This window comes from Oncorhynchus keta, chromosome 19, assembly GCF_023373465.1.
Source record: "Oncorhynchus keta strain PuntledgeMale-10-30-2019 chromosome 19, Oket_V2, whole genome shotgun sequence".
NCBI lineage: Eukaryota > Metazoa > Chordata > Actinopteri > Salmoniformes > Salmonidae > Oncorhynchus > Oncorhynchus keta.
The window spans coordinates 36,813,981-36,836,287 of NC_068439.1; the positions used below are offsets into that span (position 1 = coordinate 36,813,981).

The window sequence follows — 22,307 nt, forward strand, 5'->3', positions numbered from 1 at the left end:
GTGTTGTTTATAGCGACTACCTGTTTTAGCTGGCTTGTTATTGACCCGTTCCTGGCTTTTTCTCTCTGTGTTCGTTTGTTGTTTCGCTCTTGTTTTTAGGGACCTCGTGGTTTGCTCGGGCCGAAAGGTCCGAACGGAATCCCCGGCCCTCCTGTAAGTACACACATTGGTGCACCACACTGGAATGTCAGTTTTACTCAAAATAATCTTGGCTGTGAAGCTACACTGCAAAAAGTGAATATAAGCAAGCCTAAATATCTCATATTGAGGGATAATTCACTTAAAATGTGTGCTTTTTTCCTTGCTTTTTTTTTGTACCAAGCTAAATGATCTAATGTCATTGGCAGATCATTTCACTTATTTCAACCTAAAAAGGCTTAATGCAAGTAATTGATCTTATTTCAAGATATTTGACCTTAAAGCGTCATATTAGGATAAAACATCTGCCAAACGAAACATCTGATAAATGATCTGCCAATGACGGTGCACCCTAAAACAACACCATGACCAAGCAAACACTGCACTGGGATAGTTTCACTACATCCCAGAATGTCAACTCTTCCCTCATTACTACCCCTGAAAGTACTAAGCACCCCTAAAGTAGGCAACTATATGACCAGGAACCACATCAACAGTGTCAGCAGACCACATCAACCTCATGTCACCAGCTAAAAAGCCCCTAAAGTACAGGATCATGTTCTTATCACTAGTACATCTAGATAGTCATTTTGTAGAAGGCCACTTAAGGTCAGGTCGTTTACCCTGCATATAGCTTTGATAACTAGCAGTCTTTTCTATTTGATGTTATTTTCTTTTTCCTCTTTCAGGGTGTGCGTGGAAACGACGGTCCCCACGGTCCTAAAGGAAACCTGGTCAGTGAATGTTTTTCTGTCCTTTTTGTCCTCTGTGGAGTTGAACATATTGATGTATTCCCATTGAGAGCAAACCATCCTTAAAGTCTCAAACCATCTCTTCTTCCTTCCTCCTCTTCTCTCTTCTCTTTTTTCTCTCTCAGGGTCCCCAAGGAGAGCCAGGGCCCCCAGGGCAGCAGGGTACCTCAGGAACACAGGTGAGAAACGTCACAGAGCAGGAGACACATTTATTGGGGACAGATTTTAGCCAATTTAAACACTTGCAAAGGACTGGATATCACATTCAAATGTTCGCCTCCTTACAATGTGGGATGATCCAATGAAAAATAAGCAACCTCTAATAACACAACTGTAATCTGTGGTAATAATGCCTCAAGCGATGCATCTCTGACCAGATCTGACCGTATGACATGATTGTTTCAGGGAATGCCAGGGCCACAGGGAGCCCACGGCCCCCCGGGAGATAAGGTAAGAGAACAAAGTGATCCATGACTGTTGTGTGTGTAATTACTATGTAATGAACCTTCATAAAGATATTGACCGTTCCGACAGGCTCCAGTAAAGTCTCCAGAACTTGTCACAACTAGTGAAGCGTCACATTCAGAATTGAGTGATGGTAACACTGTTACCAGTATTGTCATCAGTAGTCCAGTAAACTCGTGACTTTCTTCTCATCTCCTCCCCCAGGGCCCCACAGGGAAACCTGGTCTGCCAGGAATGCCCGGAGCCGACGGCCCCCCTGTAAGTCACGTGCTCACTGACCTGTATTGGACTCATCTTTACTGTATGTTATAATAGAGCAATGGAAACATTATTGGTAATGTGCAGAGGTTTTTTAACATGAGATGACGGCATGGTAGCCTAGTGGTTCGGTTGCAAGTTCAAATCCCCGAGCTGACAAGGTACAAATCTGTCGTTCTGTTCCTAGGCCGTCATTGAAAATAAGAATTTGTTCTTAACTGACTTGCCTAGTTAAATAAAGGTCAAATAAATAATGCATTGCGCAGAATTCCACTGGTCAAAAAGGTTAAGTACTTTATTGCATTTTCATGGAACAAAGTGGTAAGAACAAGTAATCAGCACATCTTGCACACGTTGCCCTTGATAATGCCTCTCTTGACCTCTGATACTCTCTTCACCTCACAGGGTCACCCAGGAAAGGAGGGACCTGTTGGCACCAAAGGAAACCAGGTGAGATCCTCTAATCGTCTCTCTCCTGCACAGTATTCATGAAATATAGTCAACCTCCGCGCCAAAATCCCCACCAAGATGCCTGCCTATATATTGTGTCTTATACGTTGTGTCTTGTGTGAGGTAGTGCATCATTAACCCTCTCTCCTATCTTCATACAGGGTCCCAACGGTCCTCAGGGAACTATTGGCTATCCTGGCCCTCGTGGCATTAAGGTGAGATGAGTTCTTTTTGGCTAAAGTCGTCATTAATTTTCACTAATCTGTGACGATAATGCCCGATTAATGACTGACCTCCTAATCCAGTTGTAATTGCAGGGAACTCAAGGTATCCGTGGACTGAAGGGTCACAAAGGAGAGAAGGTAGGTGACCTCGTCCAGTGTATCAGGGATTGACGAATAGTATATGTGACAATAAAACATCTTATCTTTTCGATAAAAAAACAAGTAGCCTCTCACTTTGAGAACTGATTCTGGTATCTTGAAGGTGACGTACAACGCTGGTCCTGCGTCATGATGACAGCAATGTCGTGGGCTTATAACACCTCTGAAACATTTACGTTAGTGTTTGGGTTAGATTGATTTGACATACGTTTAGAAATGTTGTAAAGTTATGTCTCTCAGCCCACTAACATGTACTTTGTGAATGACACAGCCATGGTTATGCAGTTTCAGAGATCAGCCACTGGTATCTGTACTTTTAGGTTAGGATCACTAGAGGGCGCACTGTGACACACTTTCAGACACGAAAGCCACACAGGTGTCAAGTTCATTGTTTCTCTCTCTGACCTAAACGTGAGAAGATGTACACACTGTGTTTTTTTTTACACTTTAAATATTATTCCACCAACGTTTTCATAATTCTTTATGTTGTAAGAGTTCTTAGGAAGACTTGATTTGGATTTGTGCATTTTAGGGACAACATCCCAAACACTTGATTGACCATACGTATAAGACCTTCAGCTTTCAATATTAAACACAATTGCCTTTTTTTTTTTTAGGGAGAAGATGGCTTCCCTGGAATTAAAGGAGACTTTGGTGTCAAGGGGGAGAGAGTAAGATACATGTTGTTTATTAAATAATTGTTTTGCAATGTCGTGTTACATGTTTGAAGTTATTTGCCTTGTTTCTTGCCTTGTTATTTGCATACAATTCATTTATTTATTTAAGGTTTATGTATTGATTTAATGTATGGTTATGTGGTTTATGTATTGATTTAATGTATGGTTATGTGGTTTATGTATTGATTTAATGTATGGTTATGTGGTTTATGTATTGATTTAATGTATGGTTATGTGGTTTATGTATTGATTCACATCTGATTTAATGTATGGTTATGTGGTTTATGTATTGATTCACATCTGATTTAATGTATGGTTATGTGGTTTATGTATTGATTCACATCTGATTTAATGTATGGTTATGTGGTTTATGTATTGATTCACATCTGATTTAATGTATGGTTATGTGGTTTATGTATTGATTCACATCTGATTTAATGTATGGTTACGTGGTTTATGTATTGATTCACATCTGATTTAATGTATGGTTATGTGGTTTATGTATTGATTCACATCTGATTTAATGTATGGTTATGTGGTTTATGTATTGATTCACATCTGATTTAATGTATGGTTATGTGGTTTATGTATTGATTCACATCTGATTTAATGTATGGTTATGTGGTTTATGTATTGATTTAATGTATGGTTATGTGGTTTATGTATTGATTTAATGTATGGTTATGTGGTTTATGTATTGATTTAATGTATGGTTATGTGGTTTATGTATTGATTTAATGTATGGTTATGTGGGTTATGTATTGATTCACATCTGATTTAATGTATGGTTATGTGGTTTATGTATTGATTTAATGTATGGTTATGTGGTTTATGTATTGATTCACATCTGATTTAATGTATGGTTATGTGGTTTATGTATTGATTCACATCTGATTTAATGTATGGTTATGTGGTTTATGTATTGATTCACATCTGATTTAATGTATGGTTATGTGGTTTATGTATTGATTCACATCTGATTTAATGTATGGTTATGTGGTTTATGTATTGATTCACATCTGATTTAATGTATGGTTATGTGGTTTATGTATTGATTCACATCTGATTTAATGTATGGTTATGTGGTTTATGTATTGATTCACATCTGATTTAATGTATGGTTATGTGGTTTATGTATTGATTCACATCTGATTTAATGTATGGTTATGTGGTTTATGTATTGATTCACATCTGATTTAATGTATGGTTATGTGGTTTATGTATTGATTCACATCTGATTTAATGTATGGTTATGTGGTTTATGTATTGATTCACATCTGATTTAATGTATGGTTATGTGGTTTATGTATTGATTCACATCTGATTTAATGTATGGTTATGTGGTTTATGTATTGATTCACATCTGATTTAATGTATGGTTATGTGGTTTATGTATCAGTGTTGATTGATTCCCCTGTGTGTTCCTGCTAACAGGGAGAGGGTGGAGTGCCCGGCCCCAGAGGAGAGGACGGTCCTGAAGGGCCAAAGGGTCGTGTTGGGCCCCCTGGCGAGCTCGGGCCCATCGGTCTGGTTGGAGAGAAGGTGAGAGTAGGGTTCATATTCTGTATAACAGAAGTTTGTTTAACTTGATTAAAATGACACTATATTTGAAAGTATCTCATAACACACCTACCTGGTTGGCCAACTTTTACATGATGGTGGTTCCGTCTATGTTGTTGGTTTTGGTTTATTTTGAGAGGTTCGCGAGAGGGTCATTAATGACAGTATCTGATTGCAGGGTAAACTTGGTGTTCCTGGACTTCCTGGATATCCTGGAAGACTTGGACCTAAGGTAACGACAACCCCGATTTCCTTCGAATTGTTTGCGGGCAACAATTGAAATGTAATCTTATTAAAAGGACTGACAATACGGATGCTAGACGTAACAAATGCTTGATGTGTTTTCAGGGCTCCCTCGGTTTCCCAGGATTCCCTGGAACCAACGGCGAGAAGGGAACAAGGGTAAGGGAATCAAAACTCAGATGAAAACTCAAATTGTCGCAGTATGTTCTATGAATGATGTAACCCAGGTACAAAGTCAACAGCACTGAAGTTGATTCTGGTGGCTGGTGTTGCCTGTGTGTCTGTCTGACTGAGTCTGCGTTTCTTCAGGGTCTGATTGGAAAGTCTGGACCTAGAGGACAAAGAGGACCAACGGTACAGTTCTACTCCACTAAATTCCACTTATTTATATTACTGTTGATTGTCAAAGTCTCTCTTTATAGTTTATGCATCGCTGTTTAAACCAGGGCTCATATTGTATTGGGAACAAACAACAGTTTGGTTAGTTTACTGAGATGAACCAACATGAAGTGGATCAGAAACACTCAACCAAATGCCCATACCATTCCTAATCGATTCTCCATATCTCCCCAACAGGGCCCCAGGGGTCAGAGAGGGCCAAGAGGGTCTACTGGGAAATCAGGAGCCAAGGTAAGACAATGTCTAGAATCTCAACAATACATTTATGGAGGTTAATGCTCAACAGCACTGTCAGTTCACCTACTGGCCACCACAGGGAAGACACGTCATAGTAAAGCTGGAATATTGGTTCGCTGCATGTGATGGTGTTAATTCTGGGCTTCTATTTCTTTTCACTAGGGTACATCAGGAAGTGACGGCCCATCTGGTCCACCAGGAGAGAGGGTAGGTTGTTGGAGTTATCATTTATTTGTTTACGATATACACTTTGCCATGCCACTATAACATACATGTTGTTGAGAGACTTATACCTGTCCTTCTCCCATTGTATCTTTCAGGGACTGCCCGGACCTCAAGGAGCAAACGGTTTCCCGGGGCCAAAGGGACCTCCCGTAAGGCCACAATATCTACTATATATAGCAATCATTTAAGAATGATTAGTGTAGTTTGAAACTGGAAGTGCCTTCTTTCCCTCAACTCTTTCTGTTTCCTACCCAGGGACCACCAGGAAAGGATGGACTGCCCGGACACCCTGGACAGAGAGGAGAAGTTGTAAGTCTGTTTTCTTGTCCGGAACATGTGTCACAAACAGTGGCATGTCTTCCTTTGGCTCAATTATTTTTTTTGTGTAGTTGATCTCAAATTATACTGTTCATGCTCTACTGTTACTTCCTCACATGATACACACATGATTGCCTGAGCTGATTGCATTAGGGGTTACACAAGGCTATATTCAAGGCCCAATTCATTTCATTTTCTATTCCACAGGGATTCCAAGGAAAGACTGGGCCACCCGGGCCTCCAGGTGTTGTTGGCCCTCAGGTAAGATTAATGCACCTTTCTTTTATTTACATTGTCCAGTGTCCAATCCATTTTTTTATGGATCATATCCACCATTCACATTCCATCTTCATTACTCATTTCCCTCCACTTCCTCTTCTTCATTGTCCCAGGGTTCCTCAGGAGAGACTGGCCCTCTGGGCGAGCGCGGTCACCCCGGGCCTCCAGGACCACCAGGCGAGCAGGGACTCTCCGGACCATCTGGCAAGGAGGGAACGAAGGGAGACCCTGGTCCCCCAGGTGGCCCCGGGAAAGACGGGCCCTCAGGACTGAGAGGCTTCCCTGGAGAGAGAGGAATGCCTGGCACCCCGGTGAGCAGGCTAACCAACACTCTGTCTGCATCTAAAATAGCACACTCTTCTCTATATCACAGGGCGAGATGTCATACTGAATATAGATTGCACATGCAGTGTTTTAACTTGTTCCTGTCTGGTCTTTAGGGAGGTGGCGGATTGAAAGGAAGTGAAGGCCCAGCAGGACCTCCCGGAACAGCTGTACGTCTGGCAATAATTACATCTGAAATGAATCATTGTGAAAAGAGAATGTGATGCACAGTATTTGTTGACCTCCACATAACCTTGGCTGTAATCATGTCTGTAACCATACCTGTGCAGGGATCCCCAGGTGAGAGAGGACAGGCAGGCAGCGGAGGTCCCATCGGACCCCCAGGAAGACCCGGCCCCCAGGGGCCTCCAGGACCATCAGGAGAGAAGGGAGTACCTGTGAGTACTTTTACAAAACATGTCCAATATACAGAGCTGTCAGATTGAGTCATTGTTCTTCTCTATTCTCTATGTCTCATACATGTTCTCTCTCCCACCCCGTTCCCTCTCAGGGTGAGAAAGGTCCGATTGGCCCGGCTGGGCGTGACGGTGTCCAGGGCCCAGTGGGTCTGCCAGGTGCAGCCGGATCCATCGGAGTTCCAGGAGAGGACGGAGACAAGGCTAGTAACAATCATCTGTCTCTATCACATATCCAAACTACTGTATTACCACTTGAAACTATATCATAATGCTAATTTCAAACCACTTGAAACTATATCATAATGCTAATTTCAAACCACTTAAAACTATATCATAATGCTAATTTCAAACCACTTGAAACTATATCCTAATGCTAATTTCAAACCACTTGAAACTATATCATAATGCTCATTTCAAACCACTTGAAACTATATCATAATGCTAATTTCAAACCACTTGAAACTATATCATAATGCTCATTTCAAACCACTTGAAACTATATCATAATGCTAATTTCAAAACACTTGAGAAACTAAATCAAAATGCTCATTTCAAACCACTTGAAACTTTATCAAAATGCTCATTTCAAACCTCTCGTAACAAAAGCCTTGGTGGTGAACTGTGTATTACAGGGTGAGGTTGGAGAGCACGGCCAGAAGGGAGCAAAGGGCGGCAAAGGAGAGCACGTGAGTGACATTACCGCCATTATTTTGCTGTCCGTGTCAAATCCACAGATCATGTTATGTTCCTTACATCTATTGTGTCTGAACAATATAATATAAATAGGATTTTCTCTGCTGAAGTACAGTGATACATTTGGCTACAATCAAACATTGTGTGTCAACAGGGTCCTCCCGGTCCACCAGGGCCAATGGGTCCACTCGGTCAACCCGGCGCTGCTGTAAGTAGAAACCCTTAACTCAACGTACAGTGTATCATCAATATTGCATCAGACACATAGGAATTCATAGCATGGTGCCCCTCAGAAATGTCCCCTTCACTAATATCTCCATTGTTCAGGGAGCTGATGGAGAACTAGGAGCCAGAGGTCAGCAGGGGCCATTTGGAGCCAAGGGAGATGAAGGAACCAGAGGATTCCCAGGGGCCCCAGGTCCTATTGGACTGCAGGTATGATGACTGATTTCTGTCATGACTATATATGATGTTAGCCTCAGTACAATAAACGTGTGATTGTGACGCGATAGGTCAATAAGCATCTCTAACTGGGAATGTATCTTGCAGGGATTGCCAGGCCCATCAGGAGAGAAGGGAGAGACTGGAGATGTCGGACCAATGGTGAGAGTCCACGACAAATTGGAGCAACCCAACAGATGATTGGATCTCATGAAGCCAATCACAATAGTTCAGGAAAGAGGTATTGTTCGCATGAAACACACTAGGATATTGCTAAACTCATCCTATCTGTCTCTTTAGGGTCCACCTGGCCCCCCAGGACCCCGTGGCCCTGCTGGTCCCAGCGGTGCTGACGTGAGTACTAATCTTCTCTCAAAACGTTCCAGAACTCTTTCCTCACTATAGAATAATCATATCAAATGATTTCATTGTAATGGAGTTTTTATGCTACTGGTGATATTATGAAGCCATCCCACATAAATACCTACTGTAGTTTTCCTGTTGATTTGAAGACATATATGTCATTATGGGTATGACTCTTGTTGTTTTTATATCGTTGACGCTATGATGTGTATCTATATGTTTATTCAGGGTCCTCAAGGTCCTCCTGGTGGTCTGGGTAACCCTGGAAACCTGGGAGATAAGGTATACATGACTTCACAATAACTCGATTTCCACATTCTGTTGTAGTAGTTATGATATGTGTGTACATGTATGTTCTGAGAACTGAACACGTTGTGTTGACAGGGAGAGCCTGGTGAAGCTGGACCACCTGGAATCGGAGGAGAGCCAGGAAAGAAGGTGAGAGGTTGATCCTTACTCTGTCTCTTTGCTTCTTCTCATGGGCCTCAAGGTATTGTCCCATACACACATATATGTTTCTATGCATAGATGTTTTGTTCTGTGAGTGACAGTGTTGTTGTCCAATGGCAGGGCCCACGTGGAGAGCACGGGGACAAGGGAGAGGCGGGACAACCTGGTGCTTCTGGCCCTGCGGGTGGAAGAGGAGGCCCTGGAGACGACGGACCCAAAGGAAACCCTGTATGTCAAACACTCACTCTATAGGAAAAAGCACTGTCACAAAAAAATCACACTTGGTCTGTAAAGTTTGTAAGTCAAACGTAATGCCATTCTGTCTCTCTCCTAGGGCCCTGTTGGTTTCCCTGGCGACCCCGGTCCCCCTGGTGAACTCGGTCCCAGAGTGAGTATCTAAACACTCTTCACACACGTTTCATTAGATCTGTTTTGTTGTGGTTAAACAGATATTCCAATGCAGGTGTTCATACCATTTCAGACCTAGTGAGTGCAAGATGTGTCTCTGCTGGTGTATCTGTGAATCTTTTTCCATGATTAAAACCCCCCAAAAAGTATCTACTTTTGACACCATCTTAGCAATTACCATCATTGATAATGACTCTGTTTCTCTTCTTTAGGGTCAAGATGGAGCAAAGGGAGAGAGGGGAGAGGACGGCGAACAAGGACAAGCTGTAAGTTGCCCTAACTTACTATAGGTACTACACGGGATCTTCAGGACTGTCCTTGTAGCCTTCATTAAGCACTTTGAACTGGATGTCATTAGGTCATATGTTGTCTGTTTACCATCGCCCCGATTCAAAATGGCTCCCGGCAAGAGTACTGTTTGGCAAGAGTATGTGAAGCACATCCTTAAGATGTATCCAAAAACATTTAGAATTGAGAAATGTAATGGGGTCAGAGAGGACTAAGGGGCCACTGTGGATCTCAATTAAAGCCCTAGGAAAGTGTATTTCCCATGTTGAAGCACCTGTTGAAACATAAAATGGCACTGCAAGACTAAAGTTGTAAGTCCTTCCGAGCAGATCTGTCTAGAATGTAGATTATTATGGAACTCTAAAACAACCATGTTTATTTTGGTTCAGTTGTCTATAGATATTATTGACCCTGCATAGGTCACTGAGGCGTTATAATGGTGATCGTGCTCTCTACTGTAGGGATCTCCAGGACCCACGGGTGAGAATGGACCCCCTGGTGGACCTGGAAAGAGGGTAAGATCGTTCAGCTCAACAGGCCAAACCACAACTGTCATCCACAGACATATCTGTTTGTTTCCAATGTATTCTGTTTGATAGGTGCATATATCTACTCAATGACGACTACTAGGTGGCCGATAGGCGGTCGTGAAAGAATCATAACGTTTTTGAATATTACACATCGCTTACTTCCTAGGGTCTTGCTGGAACGAGAGGGCCAGAGGGACGACAAGGAGAGAAGGGAACTAAGGTAAGAGTTCAAAGGTCGTCGGTCAATGTATTGGCACTGGCAGTTTAGCCTGTGAATCGTTTCTATCTATCTAGTGATGGTTTGCACGCCATGCCAGACAAACTTGATACCAAATGTATATTTCTCCGTCAATTGTTTCCCAAATATTTGCTCAACTCGCAAAACACGTTGGGGATTAGGAATATTGAAGTTTATCAATGTTTTTTTCTCCTTTTCCCCCCAGGGAGACCCAGGTGCTAACGGACCTCCAGGAAAGACAGGCCCCGTCGGACCTCAGGGTCAACCAGGGAAACCAGGAACGGAGGGTCTGAGAGGACTCCCTGGATCAGTGGTGAGCTAGATGATCCCGCGCTTCCATGGACAGACTGGGCTGTTCAGTCTGTCTGTCTGTACGGGTGTCCATCTGTCGTACCCTCTGCTCTATAGGGTCTATTATCGTCTGTTCACTACTACCAGCTATGAGCTTAACAGTGTAGCTGAGCTGTTTTGGTGCATTAGGCTAACTTCCTTCTGATGATCTCTTCCAGGGCGCACAAGGTTCTCCAGGCCTTGCCGGCCAGAAGGGACCTCCCGGACCACTGGTGAGTTAAGATGTGTACCTGAATAGATCTATAATAGATTGTATCTCCCACAGTGTTGATCTATAGGCATACAGTGCTATATTGATGCTTCAAGTGAATATACCCACTTCCTTAACTACAGTACCATCTGACTCTTACTCTCTCTCTTCAAGGGACCACCAGGCTTGCCAGGACTGCGCGGCGAGGGCGGTGACAAGGGAGAGAAGGGCCACTCGGGTCTGATCGGTCTGATTGGGCCCCCCGGAGAGCAGGGAGAGAAGGGAGACAGAGGACTGCCAGGGCCACAGGGGACACACGGGTACAAGGGAGAGACTGTGAGTGACACCTGTCTCTCCTTAGCGGACATTATAGAGCTTTGAAAGAGAGCGTACATTTCCTCTGAGCACACGCAGACTCAAAATAATCTGAACATGTATTCTGTCGCCCTTCGACAAACAGTTGAGTTCAGTGATAATGCATTTCATGTGTGTTTCAGGGTGTCTCTGGAGGCACTGGGCCTATCGGTCCTGGTGGCCCTGCTGGCATGCCTGTGAGTAACCACTTCTACATCACCTCTCCTGGTTCTTTTATCAGTATATCACGTAACATCCTCTATCTGCATTGTGTATATATATATATATATATAAAAAAAGAGAAGACGGTAACATAGAGAGATTTAAGCATGAATGCATCCATGCCTTTTGTGTCTTGCATAAGTCTGTCGCTCTCTAATCAATTTAAAATGTCATGTCCTCTTTTCTATGGCCGTATAACAGTGGTAATAGTTAGCGTCTATTGAATGATAACCCTGACCTCCCTGCGCCTCTTTCCCAGGGTCCCCAAGGTGTCAAGGGAGCTAAGGGTGCTACAGTGAGTAGAACGTCCTCCTCCGTACTCTCTCTAGTGGAATATCTGCCTGCATATTATAGTCCCTGTTGAGTCCCATGTACACAGTATTGTTCAAATCTCTATCTCCTGTCTGTGTGTTCCAGGGAGGATCCGGTCCCAAGGGAGAGAAGGGTGTCTCAGGACCCCCTGGGCCTCCAGTGAGTACCCATCCTTTGCATAATCAGTTTACTCCACGAAACAAATTAAATACTCGTATTTTTACCGCCATTTTTCAGTTTAGTCCTGCCTAGATCTACGGTTAGTTGCTTACATCGTTCTAGAGCATAGCATATGCTCTCATACATCTACAGTTTTCGGTTCAAACATAAATAAGTTCAATTGAACCTAAATCTACGAATCTCATGAATGATTATCAACCAGTAATAACCTTCCTCTGTGACCCGCCTCCAATCAGGGTCCTCCAGGCGACGTCATCCAGCCGCTGCCCATCCAAATCTCCAAGAAGTCCAAGCGCTCCATCGACGCCAGCCGGATGCTGTCCGAGACAGACGCAGAAGCGGTCGCAGCCGACGCCACCGGCACAGAGTTCCTGACAGGCAGCGAGGGCATGGAGGAGATCTTCGGCTCACTGAACTCGCTGCGACAGGAGATCGAGACCATGCGCTTCCCTCTGGGCACCAAGGACAGCCCCGCACGCACCTGCCAGGACCTGAAACTCGGCCAGCCGGAGCTCAAAGACGGTACGGGGCTTTCAGGCGTAAAACTATTCACAGAAATGTGGCAATGCTAACATAAGAATAAGAATATAATATGTTTCTAAACACTTCTACATTCATGTGGACGATACCATGATTACAGATAGACTTGAATGAATAATGGCGAGTGAGAAAGTTACAGATGCACAAATATCATACCCTCATACCCCCTGCTAACCTCTCACCATTCCTATCACAATGGAAGTTAGCATTTATTTTTTTTTGGGGGGGGGGGGTATGATATTTGTGCATCTGTAACTTTCTCACTCATCATTATTCACGATTCATTCAAGTCTATCTCTAATCATGGTATCGTCCACATGAATGTAGAAGTGTTTAGAAACATATTATGTTCTTATTCACAATAAAAGTGACTCCAAAATGACACAATACATTATTTACCATTCATTTCTATTGGGCACAACATCATCTGGGAAACAAACAGCAAATACAGCTAGGAATATGGGACCAAATGTTAAGCGTTTGACTACTTTAATACACATGTAACAATGTTCCATAGTTAGTCATTGGGTAATTTCGCAATCCAAAATGCTGACAGAGCCAAGACAACCAAACATTTGTCACTGTCCCAACACTTTTGGAGCTCACTGCCTTAGTTTGCAGCCCAAACCGTTCGGGATGTCTCCTGGTCTGACAAACATCGCTGTAGCTCAGCCACCTTCCACCCCAGACACGGCAGGCCGGCGCCGGCGGATCCGGTGGATGGAGACGCAGCCCATGCAAAACAAACATATCTCTAGCTTAAACAGATGGGTTTTGATGGGGATTTGTGTACAATGCTAATTATTTGGTTAATACACCATCAATGCAAAGAAAGATAAATGGCGACTTCACATTGTCATTTTAGTCACATTAAGACGTTTGAATTCGAGTTCCTTAGCCGTGCCTCGTCTCTCTGCTCCCCCCTGTAGGAGAGTACTGGATCGACCCCAACCAGGGTTGCTCTCGCGACTCTCTCAAGGTGTTCTGTAACTTCACCGCCGGTGGGGAGACCTGCCTGTACCCCAGCAAGAGCGTGGACACGGTGAGAAGAGAGACTGGGCCTGTCAGTCAATAATGCACACACACAAACTCTACCCTGAAGTAGCTGTATGTTTAAACGTAAGTCTGATTGTCTCTCTATTTCTCTCTTAGGTAAAGCTCAGCTCTTGGACCACGGAGAAACCAGGCTCCTGGTACAGTGAGTTTGCAACTGGCAGCAAGGTTAGTTTGGGTTTATTGCACCATCGTGGAGAATCCCAGAGGGACATTCATTATAGTCCATAAGTGTGCTATGTTTGACCTGGATATCAACCAATGGGTAAAGATGAAGGTTGATCAGGAAAATGATCAAAGCATTATCATAACACTGTCACTAAGCAACATGTTTATTTAATGTCAGATTTGAGACATCACACTCTGCTTTCATGCTTATTATAGTTCCCATCTATTGGCTTTATCTGAGTTTTTATTTCATGGGGCGTCCCCCCCCCCCCACCCCCACCCCCCAGCTCTCGTATGTGGACTCTAATGGCGAGCCGATCGGCGTGGTCCAGTTGGGCTTCCTGCGGCTGCTGAGTGTCCAGGCCCGCCAAAACCTCACCTACCACTGCCACCGCTCTGTGGCCTGGGCCGACCGCACGGCCAATAACGGCCACAAGAGGGCGCTACACTTCCAAGGCGCCAACGATGAGGACCTCAGCTACGAGACCAGCCCATACATCAAGGCCCTGGTCGACGGCTGTTCTGTGAGTCTTATTTAATTGGTTTATTTAAACAGTGTGGTCATATTCAGTAACAATTGCCAGTGTTTTCCAGGGAGTCATGGTAACCAAAGGTCATCTCTAGCTTACTCACCTCTGTGTGCGGACATTCAAGTTATGGATGCGCATCTCAAGTATCTCAAAAAGTAAACTAAGAAACCTGAGATTTTATAGGGGGTCCGGGGGTACATCCCCCCATTAGCTTTTTAAAAAGGAATTCCCTGAATGTTGCTCTATTTTTAATCTGATGTAGGCTAATTGAATAATTACAAAAAGTATTACTACAGAACTGTATTTTTCCATTACACACAATGAAAGTATAATAATGAATCCTAGGCAGATACCCTTGCTGCACGTGTAGTGATCTCACCTGTCTCTCTGTTTCTGTCTGTCTGCAGTATCGTAAGGGCTTCGACAGGACAGTGGTGGAGGTGAACACGCCCCAGGTGGAGCAGCTTCCTCTGCGGGACCTCAAGATCACAGACTTTGGGGAGAGCAACCAGAAATTTGGCTTTGAAGTGGGACCTGTCTGTTTCCTGGGCTAAAACACAGTGCAGAGAAATGAGAAACACCTACACGTATAGATTATACACTTACACTGATGAACACACACACACACACACACACACACACACACACACACACACGTCCAGTAATTTGCAAATGTATTTCATGATATCAAATTCATTCCCGACCATTTATATATACACACACACAAATACTGTTGTGAAACTGACATGCACTCACTCAAGTACATGCCCAGGGGAAAACATCTCCCAAATAGAAATGGACGACGAGAGAACACAAACATTCTCACGAAGAGGAGACCAAAGATCGATTGCGAGAACGAGAGATAAGAGTTCTGACCGTTTGCAGAATAAAAGCGTGTTCTTTTCCAACGAACAGCTGGCCCAAAGAGCCGTCTCCTCCTTCCGTGCACACCAGAGCCCACCGTCGCGGACCCCCCTCTCACTCCTCTCTTCTTCCCGCTGTCTCTCTTTCCAGTTGTCTCACCCACTCTACCTCTCTGCATTGCCTTCCCCACACACTTGTACGTCTTCTGCATCTAAGCCCCGCCTCATCCTACGCCTCACTTGCTGCCTAAGGGGGAAACCAATGAATGAATAGGAGTTCCACGAAGAGCACGGAGGACCGGAAAACAGCGGAGCCTGTAGCCAACCAGGCCTGACGAAACGGAGACGTCCATGTTGTCTAGCTAAGTTCATGGTCTATTCATCTCCACAGTGAAATTCTGTACCAAACAACTATATCAGCCTCGTTATCCTAAAGCTGGTCAAACACACTAGAGGCGGGTGAATAGAAACTTTACGGTGCTTTGTGGAGGGAAAGCAAAGCGGTGAGATCTCTAGTTTTATCGCGGCTTTAACCTAAGATGTGACTGTGAACATCTCTTTGCTCAGTACTGTAATAATAAAGTCCTAACAGCAATGTACTGTCTCTGAACTGTATGGCTGTTTATTATTGGGCCAATAATGTTGCATGCAATGGGACGGAAGGGTGTCTTTGCCTTGTCCAAGGACCAATGAATCAAAAGCCATTAACCTTGTAAATTGTACTGAACGTGCTGTATGGTGCATGTATTTTTAATCCTTGTTACAACTGTCATACACAGGCCAGAACTGTCGTTCCGAGACCAGCGAATAGGCCAGAATGCCATCAAACCAGTCCAGTATTTACAGGTGTGATGTCTGGAATTGGATTCTTGTTTTATGTAGAACACAGGGATACATACCAGGATTTGTGACATTCCGTCTCTTTTCAAGCAGGGAAGGTATCAGGGTTAAATATGTGTATGAGCTTAATAGATGACGGCCAAAAGTTTCTCTCGTACAACAGTGAATAAATGCATGCTTTCAAAAACTGTGGCAAGGTGCTAATTATACCAAAGCGTTAATATATTCGGCGTGAATAATTCAAGTTGGTCTCCAACACAGCCACATGATGCTGTCACCAGTTCTCCTACTGGAAATGTGCATTAGAATCCATTTGTACAGACATAGTGAAATTCTATTGTATTTATTGAAATCAAACAAGGTGCTTCAAACAACGACAAGCCAAATATGCCAGTCGAATGTGGTATTTCATTTTGTATTTATTTCCTGTAGTTCTCACTTGATGGTTAAAACAATTAAATACATATTAAACAAAACATTAACCCGAGTTATCTGTGCTCACCCCATTGGTCTATGCATGTCAACAGTTCTGGTGAAAAAGAAAACGTGTCATTTGTGGCCATATCTCATTGTAACCCTTTAGCAAATCAACTGTACTGTGCTGTTACATTTCATTGCGGTTTGCCAATGCTGAGCTGCGCTGTGCTGCAGGAGTATGGCGTGGGCGACAAACAGACACCGGGATTCTATGGTTGTGAGAACACAGTGGGCAGGGGACAGCAAGCGGGAGGGAGGGAAAATTCTAGCAACCACCTGGGGAAGAATTATTACGATTTTGTTTATAAGTATGTAATGTGGCTATGGGGTTGAATATCATTATGGGTATTTTGGTTTGTTTTTCTTTTGATATTGCAGAGGGGGGGGGGGTTGACCTAACTAAACCAGAGGTGAAAAATAATTACCTTGTGATTGAGTGAAAATCGCAATCTATTGGTTAGTTTTATTGTTAAAGAGAAATGTTTCAACAAAACATGGTGCTGAAAAGAGAAAGTATTTTATGTAAGTATTTTTTTTTTAATGTTCGTTTCTGTAATATATCATCTTTTTAAAAAGAGCTGCTCGACTCCCTTGTTATTTTTTCTTAGTCCCTCTCCTGTTTCATTCTCTCTCAACTAGCTGGTGTTGCATGTTGCCCGGGGCTACACAATAGCTAGAATATTTCTCAATTTGATTCCTCTCGACTTGCTGCGTACAGCGGCTCAGACAGCTGAATACAACCACATTCACAAATCTCCAGTTAACACAGAATCAGTCACATCCCAACCTTATTTCCACTATTTAGCACCTCAACACCCCAAAAGATCCCTTCTAGTGTTTTCACTCCAGTTTGATTCTGATCTATGCCTGCTTCCCTCTCGCTCTACAGTCCACTGCTCTCTTTCATTTGTGTTTCATTTTTTTGCCACGTTTTCTGCTGGTTTTTGTTTTGCTTTAGTTTCACTGTCTCGGTTTGTTCTTGGCTTGTTGTTTTCTGTCCGAAGTCTCCAATTAAACCACATGCCAACGCATTTGCTCTGTGTGCATACTGTATTAGAGTACCTTTGCATGTGTGAAGCCAGCCATTTCTGTTCATAAACATCTAAATCCAACCCTGTTAGTAATGACTAGTAGAAGTTTCACTAGTTCAATGATAGTAACTGTACATAAATGTAGAGCGTTTAGAGGTGTAACTTGGTTACATTGGGGAAACCACTTGAACACTGACCCGCTCTCTGTATTGTGAACTCTCTCCACAACACGAGATTTCAAAAGCTACAAACATTGGTTTTCATTTATTGCACATTTACCTTGTACATATTGACTAGATTTACAAAACAATCAGTTGTATTATTGCAAGTGAAGGCACAATGTGAACGTTGAAGCAAAACGTTGAACCAAAATGGGAACTTGCCTCATTGGTCTTAATTAGGATGATGGAATGTTGTCTCAGCCAATGAAAAGGCCTCCTGGAGGTGAGTAGGAAATGCTTTTTGTCAACAGGACAGCAGTAAAAAAAAAAGGCATTTCCTGTTAAACATTACCCAATAATTAGAATGTATTTCAGATGGGTCCATTACCTGTTACTTCAATACTGGTTCCAGTGATGTAGCGAGAGTCATCCGAAGCCAGAAAGGCACATACATCAGCTACCTCTATACACACACAGAGACAGAGCGAGGTTAAGTCTTATAACTTGATTATAAAGGCAACGGAGTTCTGCATTTGTGATGTGCTCTACTGCACAGAGGTGTACAGTATGTATACAGTATTCTTACCTGCAGGCTCTCCCATCCTCCCCAGTGGCACCATGGACGTAAGCTGCCCACACAAACACAGCAAGTTAAACACACACTTTTATACAAAAATAACATTGAGGTGGTGACTTTCTATCTAATATAAAAAAGGAGAACTCAGTCATACCTGACTGATTACTTTCTCTGGTACTTTATCAGTCATGGGTGTGGTTATAAACCCTGGAAGCACACAGTTACACCGGATCCCATATCTGGAGAAAGAGAGCAGTTGTATGTTAGGTTTTAGGCAGTATTCATACTTCACACCACACCTGGGCCCCGTTTCCCAAACGCATCTTAAGGCTAAGTTCATTAGAACCTTACTAGGAGCATCGTTAAAACTCCAGAGCTGGTTCCCAAAACCAGCTGAAGTTGCACCTGAAAACGCTCTTTATTTAGTGGTCTGACTGCCTCAGACCACTCGTAGAACAGCAAAGTGGTCATTTAATGCTTTTTTTCTGCTCCCTTCGGAGTCACTTTTAAACACAGAAGGTCTCCGCTAAACATAGAATCAATGTGTTTATCTGTCGCTCTGTGACCGCCCAATGCAAAGTTGCCAATGTCTTTGCAATTGGCACAAACAAAGTGAAAGATAAAAACATGCTTCAAATGAAAACCAAGCTGACTGCAAAAAAAAACATACAGTTGGCTTAAAGGCTCTATGGGCCGATCTATTTCAGTCAATTGAGTTCTATTTTGCCACTGGCGCAGCGTTCTAAGGCACTACTGCATCTCAGTGCAAGAGACGACACTACAGTCCCTGGTTCGAATCCAGGCGGAATCAGATCGGCGTTGATTAGAGTCCCATAGGGCGGCGCACAATTGGCCCAGCATCGTCCGGTGTTTGGCCTTGATAGGCCGTCATTGTAAATGAGAATTTGTTCTTAACCGACTTGCCTAGATAAATAAAGGCAACATTTTTAAAAATGATTGTAGGCTACACTGTCTGTAATTTCCTGATGTAATACAACATGTGTCAAATCTGTGATTACGTTATTATAGGGTAAGCATTACAATAAACCTCAATATGTGCAGCCAAGTAATAATATATCTCTAGAAGCTGATCCACCGTCAGTGTTGTGGACTAATTCTAATGTTAAAATAAGATTTGAATGGAGAAAGCTGATCCGAGAGATCCTATCAGATGGACACAGGCTCCAACGACGCACTTAGTGAATGTTTTCTCTGCCTGGTGTTTTGGGAAACACACGTGACATCTTTCGCCGTAGGAACAATGGATTGTTAAAAACACTCGTAAGCTTAAATTCCATTGCTATCAGGAGACCGGCCCTCCTCACTAAATAATGTTTATAGCCTATTAATCTTCTCTCTATTGGTGAATGGGTCAAATTTGGAGTGTTGAAATCAAATGCAGGGACATGTTCAGTAGACACAGCACAGAAGATAACAGCCCAAAAAGGGTCGGTACCATCTCAACTTGTACAATATTAAAATGCTCATTTTTGTCTCTGTTGCAAAACATTTTGCTACGGTTTGTCCTAATGAACAGGTGTGCCTCACCTGCTCAGCTCCTTGGCTGCAGTTCTGGTCAGGCCCTCCACACCTGCTTTGGAAGCAGAGTAGTTTGCCTGTCCAATATTGCCCACCTGGTAACAGCCAGAAACACAAAGAGAAGGTTAAAGAATGGCAGGAAAAAATGTAAGTCTGTTTGAAAGATAATGCCTGGGGTGCCAATAGCTAAGATGTCGGACTCACCTTGCCCACAATGCTGCCCACGGTAATAATGGAGCCTTTAGGAGCTCCACAGGCAACCAGAGCCTTGCCAACAGCCTGAGTCAGGAGGAATGTACCCTGATAGAGAGGGAAAAGAGAGGGGTTTGTGGGAGATGTGGGTAGGAAGCACTATTTATTGTAACAACGTTTTAACTCTGATTTCAGTGCATCAGCGTAAAAGAGTCACTGAGCCTAAAAGAGAGAGAAACCCTTGATGCTTTTCTTCCACTGATATACATATGTTGTGGTCAGGACAATAAGAACAAAGGGAAATACCTTTAGGTTGACTTGGATAACCTTGTCAAAGTCCTCGTCCTCCATTTTCAGGAGGAACTCATCCTGAGTGATCCCTGCAGCATTCACACATACTGAGGGAGGCTGGAAGTACCGACACTGCAGGAGGGTATCACAGCACATTGTTTATGAGTTAATCACTTACGGCATTCAGTGACGCACTCACACAAAACGTCTCTTTAGATTCAGGCAATTTCTAACTTCTCGATTTTGTTGCTAAAGTACTGAGTGGAGTAATTTAGGTCAAGGTCCAAAAACGTTACACGATTGACTCATTTTCCTAGTAGGAGTCGCCAGCATGTGGTTTAGGATAATAACTCAATTACACCAAACACACACACTGAATTAGTGAGTGTGTGTCTGCACATAAGTCAATCACCTGTATGCTTGTGAGTAGTTTCTCTACACTCTCTCTTGATGAAACATCCACAGCAGACGCCATGTGGTCCTGCCCTTTGTGGTCATGGTTCAGGCTGTCCAGGGTCTGATTGGCTGACTCCTCGCTGATGTCAGCGACCACCACTATGGCACCCTCGGAAGCAAATCGCTGGCATACGGCTCGGCCAATCCCGCTGCCCCCTCCTGGAGACAATGGGTAGTGCAAAAAATGTAGGAGGCAATCGGCTGCAGCTCACAGCAGGTAAAGAGAGGGCACGAAACCACTAACTTGGATGTTCTGTACACAAGGGCTATAATAAAGGACTGATAGTTGGTCGCCTATAGGGGGGTATTCATACTATCGTGTCTTTAATTAATTCATCTGAGTGAAGATTCTTGTAAGGCAACATTATTGTTGCCTTCACGTTTGACCCAATGAGAGTGACACAGCTGTCTCATCGGGCAAAGGTGAAGACGAACACTTTTGTCCAATAAAAATGGCCTAGGTTACTCTTAAGAAAATGTATGTGCATGTTAAATGTACTTAATTGGGACATTGTCATTAAGATTTCATTAACAAACTGATTTGGATGGCTGTTGCGATACCACAGGACAGATTATTATTGTATTTTTTAAAGCAAATATGCTCAAGAATGTCTGAAGATAATATACTGTAACAGTTATGTAGCTTAGTCGAAACAATGTTAGAAAGGCCGTTAGCTACAATATTGTCCTGCAGTGAAATAAAATGATTGAAGTCCAACAACTAGCCCAAGGGTCAGCTACAACAACACAATCTATTGCGCCTAGCTAAACACACATATCTGCCCCACTAATTTCCTACAGAGAAGTGCAGATATATCGGCCAACCTTACATATGTATTAAGTTGCATATAAAGGCCGACGAAGCGTGAAAGAAGACACTAACCCGTGACAACAGTCAACCTTGATATGAGCCGTGTGGTGGCCGCCATGATGGTTGTCGTTGAAGACCGAGTCGTTCTCTCTTGATCCAGGAGATGGCGCCACAGGACAGATTTTGTTTGAGCTCATATCTGTAACAAGCCAGTTTGTCATCCTAAAAAAAATGAATGCGTTTTCTCTGGTTCATTCTAACCTAACGTGGGTTCGTTCAGCCATTCCTAAGGGGGAAATGAATGTTGAATGGGGTTCGTTAGGAGTAACACAGGCTGAGGATATCTTATACGTTTTGTTCTATGAGATAATATCAGGCAGTGTTAACATGACATTTTATGTGTTTTTTTGTTTTGCATTAACGCTTCAAAAACACACAGAATATATTTTTCTTTATCACAGCACGAATTGTACAAGATCTCCTAAACCTATGTTTACCACAGACCGTATTCGGCGTTTAACCCCATTCATTTCATCATAAACTTTGGCCAACGAGCCATTGCAGAGTAAGTGCCTACAAAAAGACAGCATTAATATTGCTCAGTATATTTTAATTGCAGCAGGTAATACAG

The 22,307-nt window shown here is 43.1% G+C and overlaps 2 protein-coding genes across 7 annotated transcripts in view; one reads left to right on the forward strand and one right to left on the reverse strand.

The window, feature by feature from the left end:
* LOC118397680 (collagen alpha-2(XI) chain-like) overlaps positions 1–16,617 on the forward strand; it is a 57,921-nt gene extending 41,304 nt beyond the window's left edge. For all 5 annotated transcript variants that reach the window (XM_052470430.1, XM_052470429.1, XM_052470431.1 and 2 more), the window contains 45 exons: positions 100–153; positions 828–872; positions 1,016–1,069; positions 1,296–1,340; positions 1,560–1,613; positions 2,019–2,063; positions 2,225–2,278; positions 2,381–2,425; positions 3,064–3,117; positions 4,558–4,665; positions 4,862–4,915; positions 5,032–5,085; positions 5,236–5,280; positions 5,503–5,556; positions 5,725–5,769; positions 5,883–5,936; positions 6,043–6,096; positions 6,313–6,366; positions 6,498–6,695; positions 6,825–6,878; positions 6,999–7,106; positions 7,220–7,327; positions 7,760–7,813; positions 7,975–8,028; positions 8,148–8,255; positions 8,370–8,423; positions 8,562–8,615; positions 8,853–8,906; positions 9,009–9,062; positions 9,195–9,302; positions 9,409–9,462; positions 9,695–9,748; positions 10,232–10,285; positions 10,467–10,520; positions 10,744–10,851; positions 11,048–11,101; positions 11,254–11,415; positions 11,577–11,630; positions 11,915–11,950; positions 12,073–12,126; positions 12,384–12,669; positions 13,617–13,729; positions 13,840–13,908; positions 14,196–14,432; positions 14,846–16,617. In XM_052470430.1, the coding sequence (XP_052326390.1) occupies positions 100–153; positions 828–872; positions 1,016–1,069; positions 1,296–1,340; positions 1,560–1,613; positions 2,019–2,063; positions 2,225–2,278; positions 2,381–2,425; positions 3,064–3,117; positions 4,558–4,665; positions 4,862–4,915; positions 5,032–5,085; positions 5,236–5,280; positions 5,503–5,556; positions 5,725–5,769; positions 5,883–5,936; positions 6,043–6,096; positions 6,313–6,366; positions 6,498–6,695; positions 6,825–6,878; positions 6,999–7,106; positions 7,220–7,327; positions 7,760–7,813; positions 7,975–8,028; positions 8,148–8,255; positions 8,370–8,423; positions 8,562–8,615; positions 8,853–8,906; positions 9,009–9,062; positions 9,195–9,302; positions 9,409–9,462; positions 9,695–9,748; positions 10,232–10,285; positions 10,467–10,520; positions 10,744–10,851; positions 11,048–11,101; positions 11,254–11,415; positions 11,577–11,630; positions 11,915–11,950; positions 12,073–12,126; positions 12,384–12,669; positions 13,617–13,729; positions 13,840–13,908; positions 14,196–14,432; positions 14,846–14,992 (3,516 nt within the window). In that variant the 3' untranslated portion in view covers positions 14,993–16,617. The remainder of the gene's footprint in view (positions 1–99; positions 154–827; positions 873–1,015; positions 1,070–1,295; positions 1,341–1,559; positions 1,614–2,018; positions 2,064–2,224; positions 2,279–2,380; positions 2,426–3,063; positions 3,118–4,557; positions 4,666–4,861; positions 4,916–5,031; positions 5,086–5,235; positions 5,281–5,502; positions 5,557–5,724; positions 5,770–5,882; positions 5,937–6,042; positions 6,097–6,312; positions 6,367–6,497; positions 6,696–6,824; positions 6,879–6,998; positions 7,107–7,219; positions 7,328–7,759; positions 7,814–7,974; positions 8,029–8,147; positions 8,256–8,369; positions 8,424–8,561; positions 8,616–8,852; positions 8,907–9,008; positions 9,063–9,194; positions 9,303–9,408; positions 9,463–9,694; positions 9,749–10,231; positions 10,286–10,466; positions 10,521–10,743; positions 10,852–11,047; positions 11,102–11,253; positions 11,416–11,576; positions 11,631–11,914; positions 11,951–12,072; positions 12,127–12,383; positions 12,670–13,616; positions 13,730–13,839; positions 13,909–14,195; positions 14,433–14,845) is intronic.
* LOC118398183 (estradiol 17-beta-dehydrogenase 8) lies at positions 14,840–21,878 on the reverse strand. Of its 2 annotated transcripts, XM_035793267.2 has the most exons (10): positions 21,749–21,878; positions 20,822–21,024; positions 20,425–20,541; positions 20,131–20,226; positions 19,936–20,021; positions 18,542–18,626; positions 18,397–18,439; positions 18,199–18,273; positions 18,033–18,087; positions 14,840–14,988 (listed from the first exon to the last, which is right to left on the reverse strand). In XM_035793267.2, exons 1-9 carry the CDS (start codon positions 21,792–21,794, stop codon positions 18,068–18,070), a joined length of 771 nt encoding a protein of 256 aa, XP_035649160.1. In that variant the 5' UTR covers positions 21,795–21,878; the 3' UTR covers positions 14,840–14,988; positions 18,033–18,067. The 2 variants fall into 2 exon arrangements, with proteins under 2 accessions (XP_035649160.1, XP_035649158.1); XM_035793265.1 differs by lacking the exon at positions 14,840–14,988 and having other exon boundaries at positions 16,543–18,087.
* Positions 21,879–22,307: the final 429 nt, after the last annotated feature.

Coding starts and splice junctions, on each gene's coding strand:
- LOC118398183 (XM_035793267.2), bottom strand. CDS start 21,794: ATGGCGGCCACCACACGGCTCATATCAAGGTTGACTGTTGTCACGG. Junction 21,025..21,748: donor AAGGTTGACTGTTGTCACGG/GTTAGTGTCTTC, acceptor CATTGTCTCCAG/GAGGGGGCAGCGGGATTGGC. Junction 18,627..19,935: donor GCAGCCAAGGAGCTGAGCAG/GTGAGGCACACC, acceptor CTCTTTCTCCAG/ATATGGGATCCGGTGTAACT.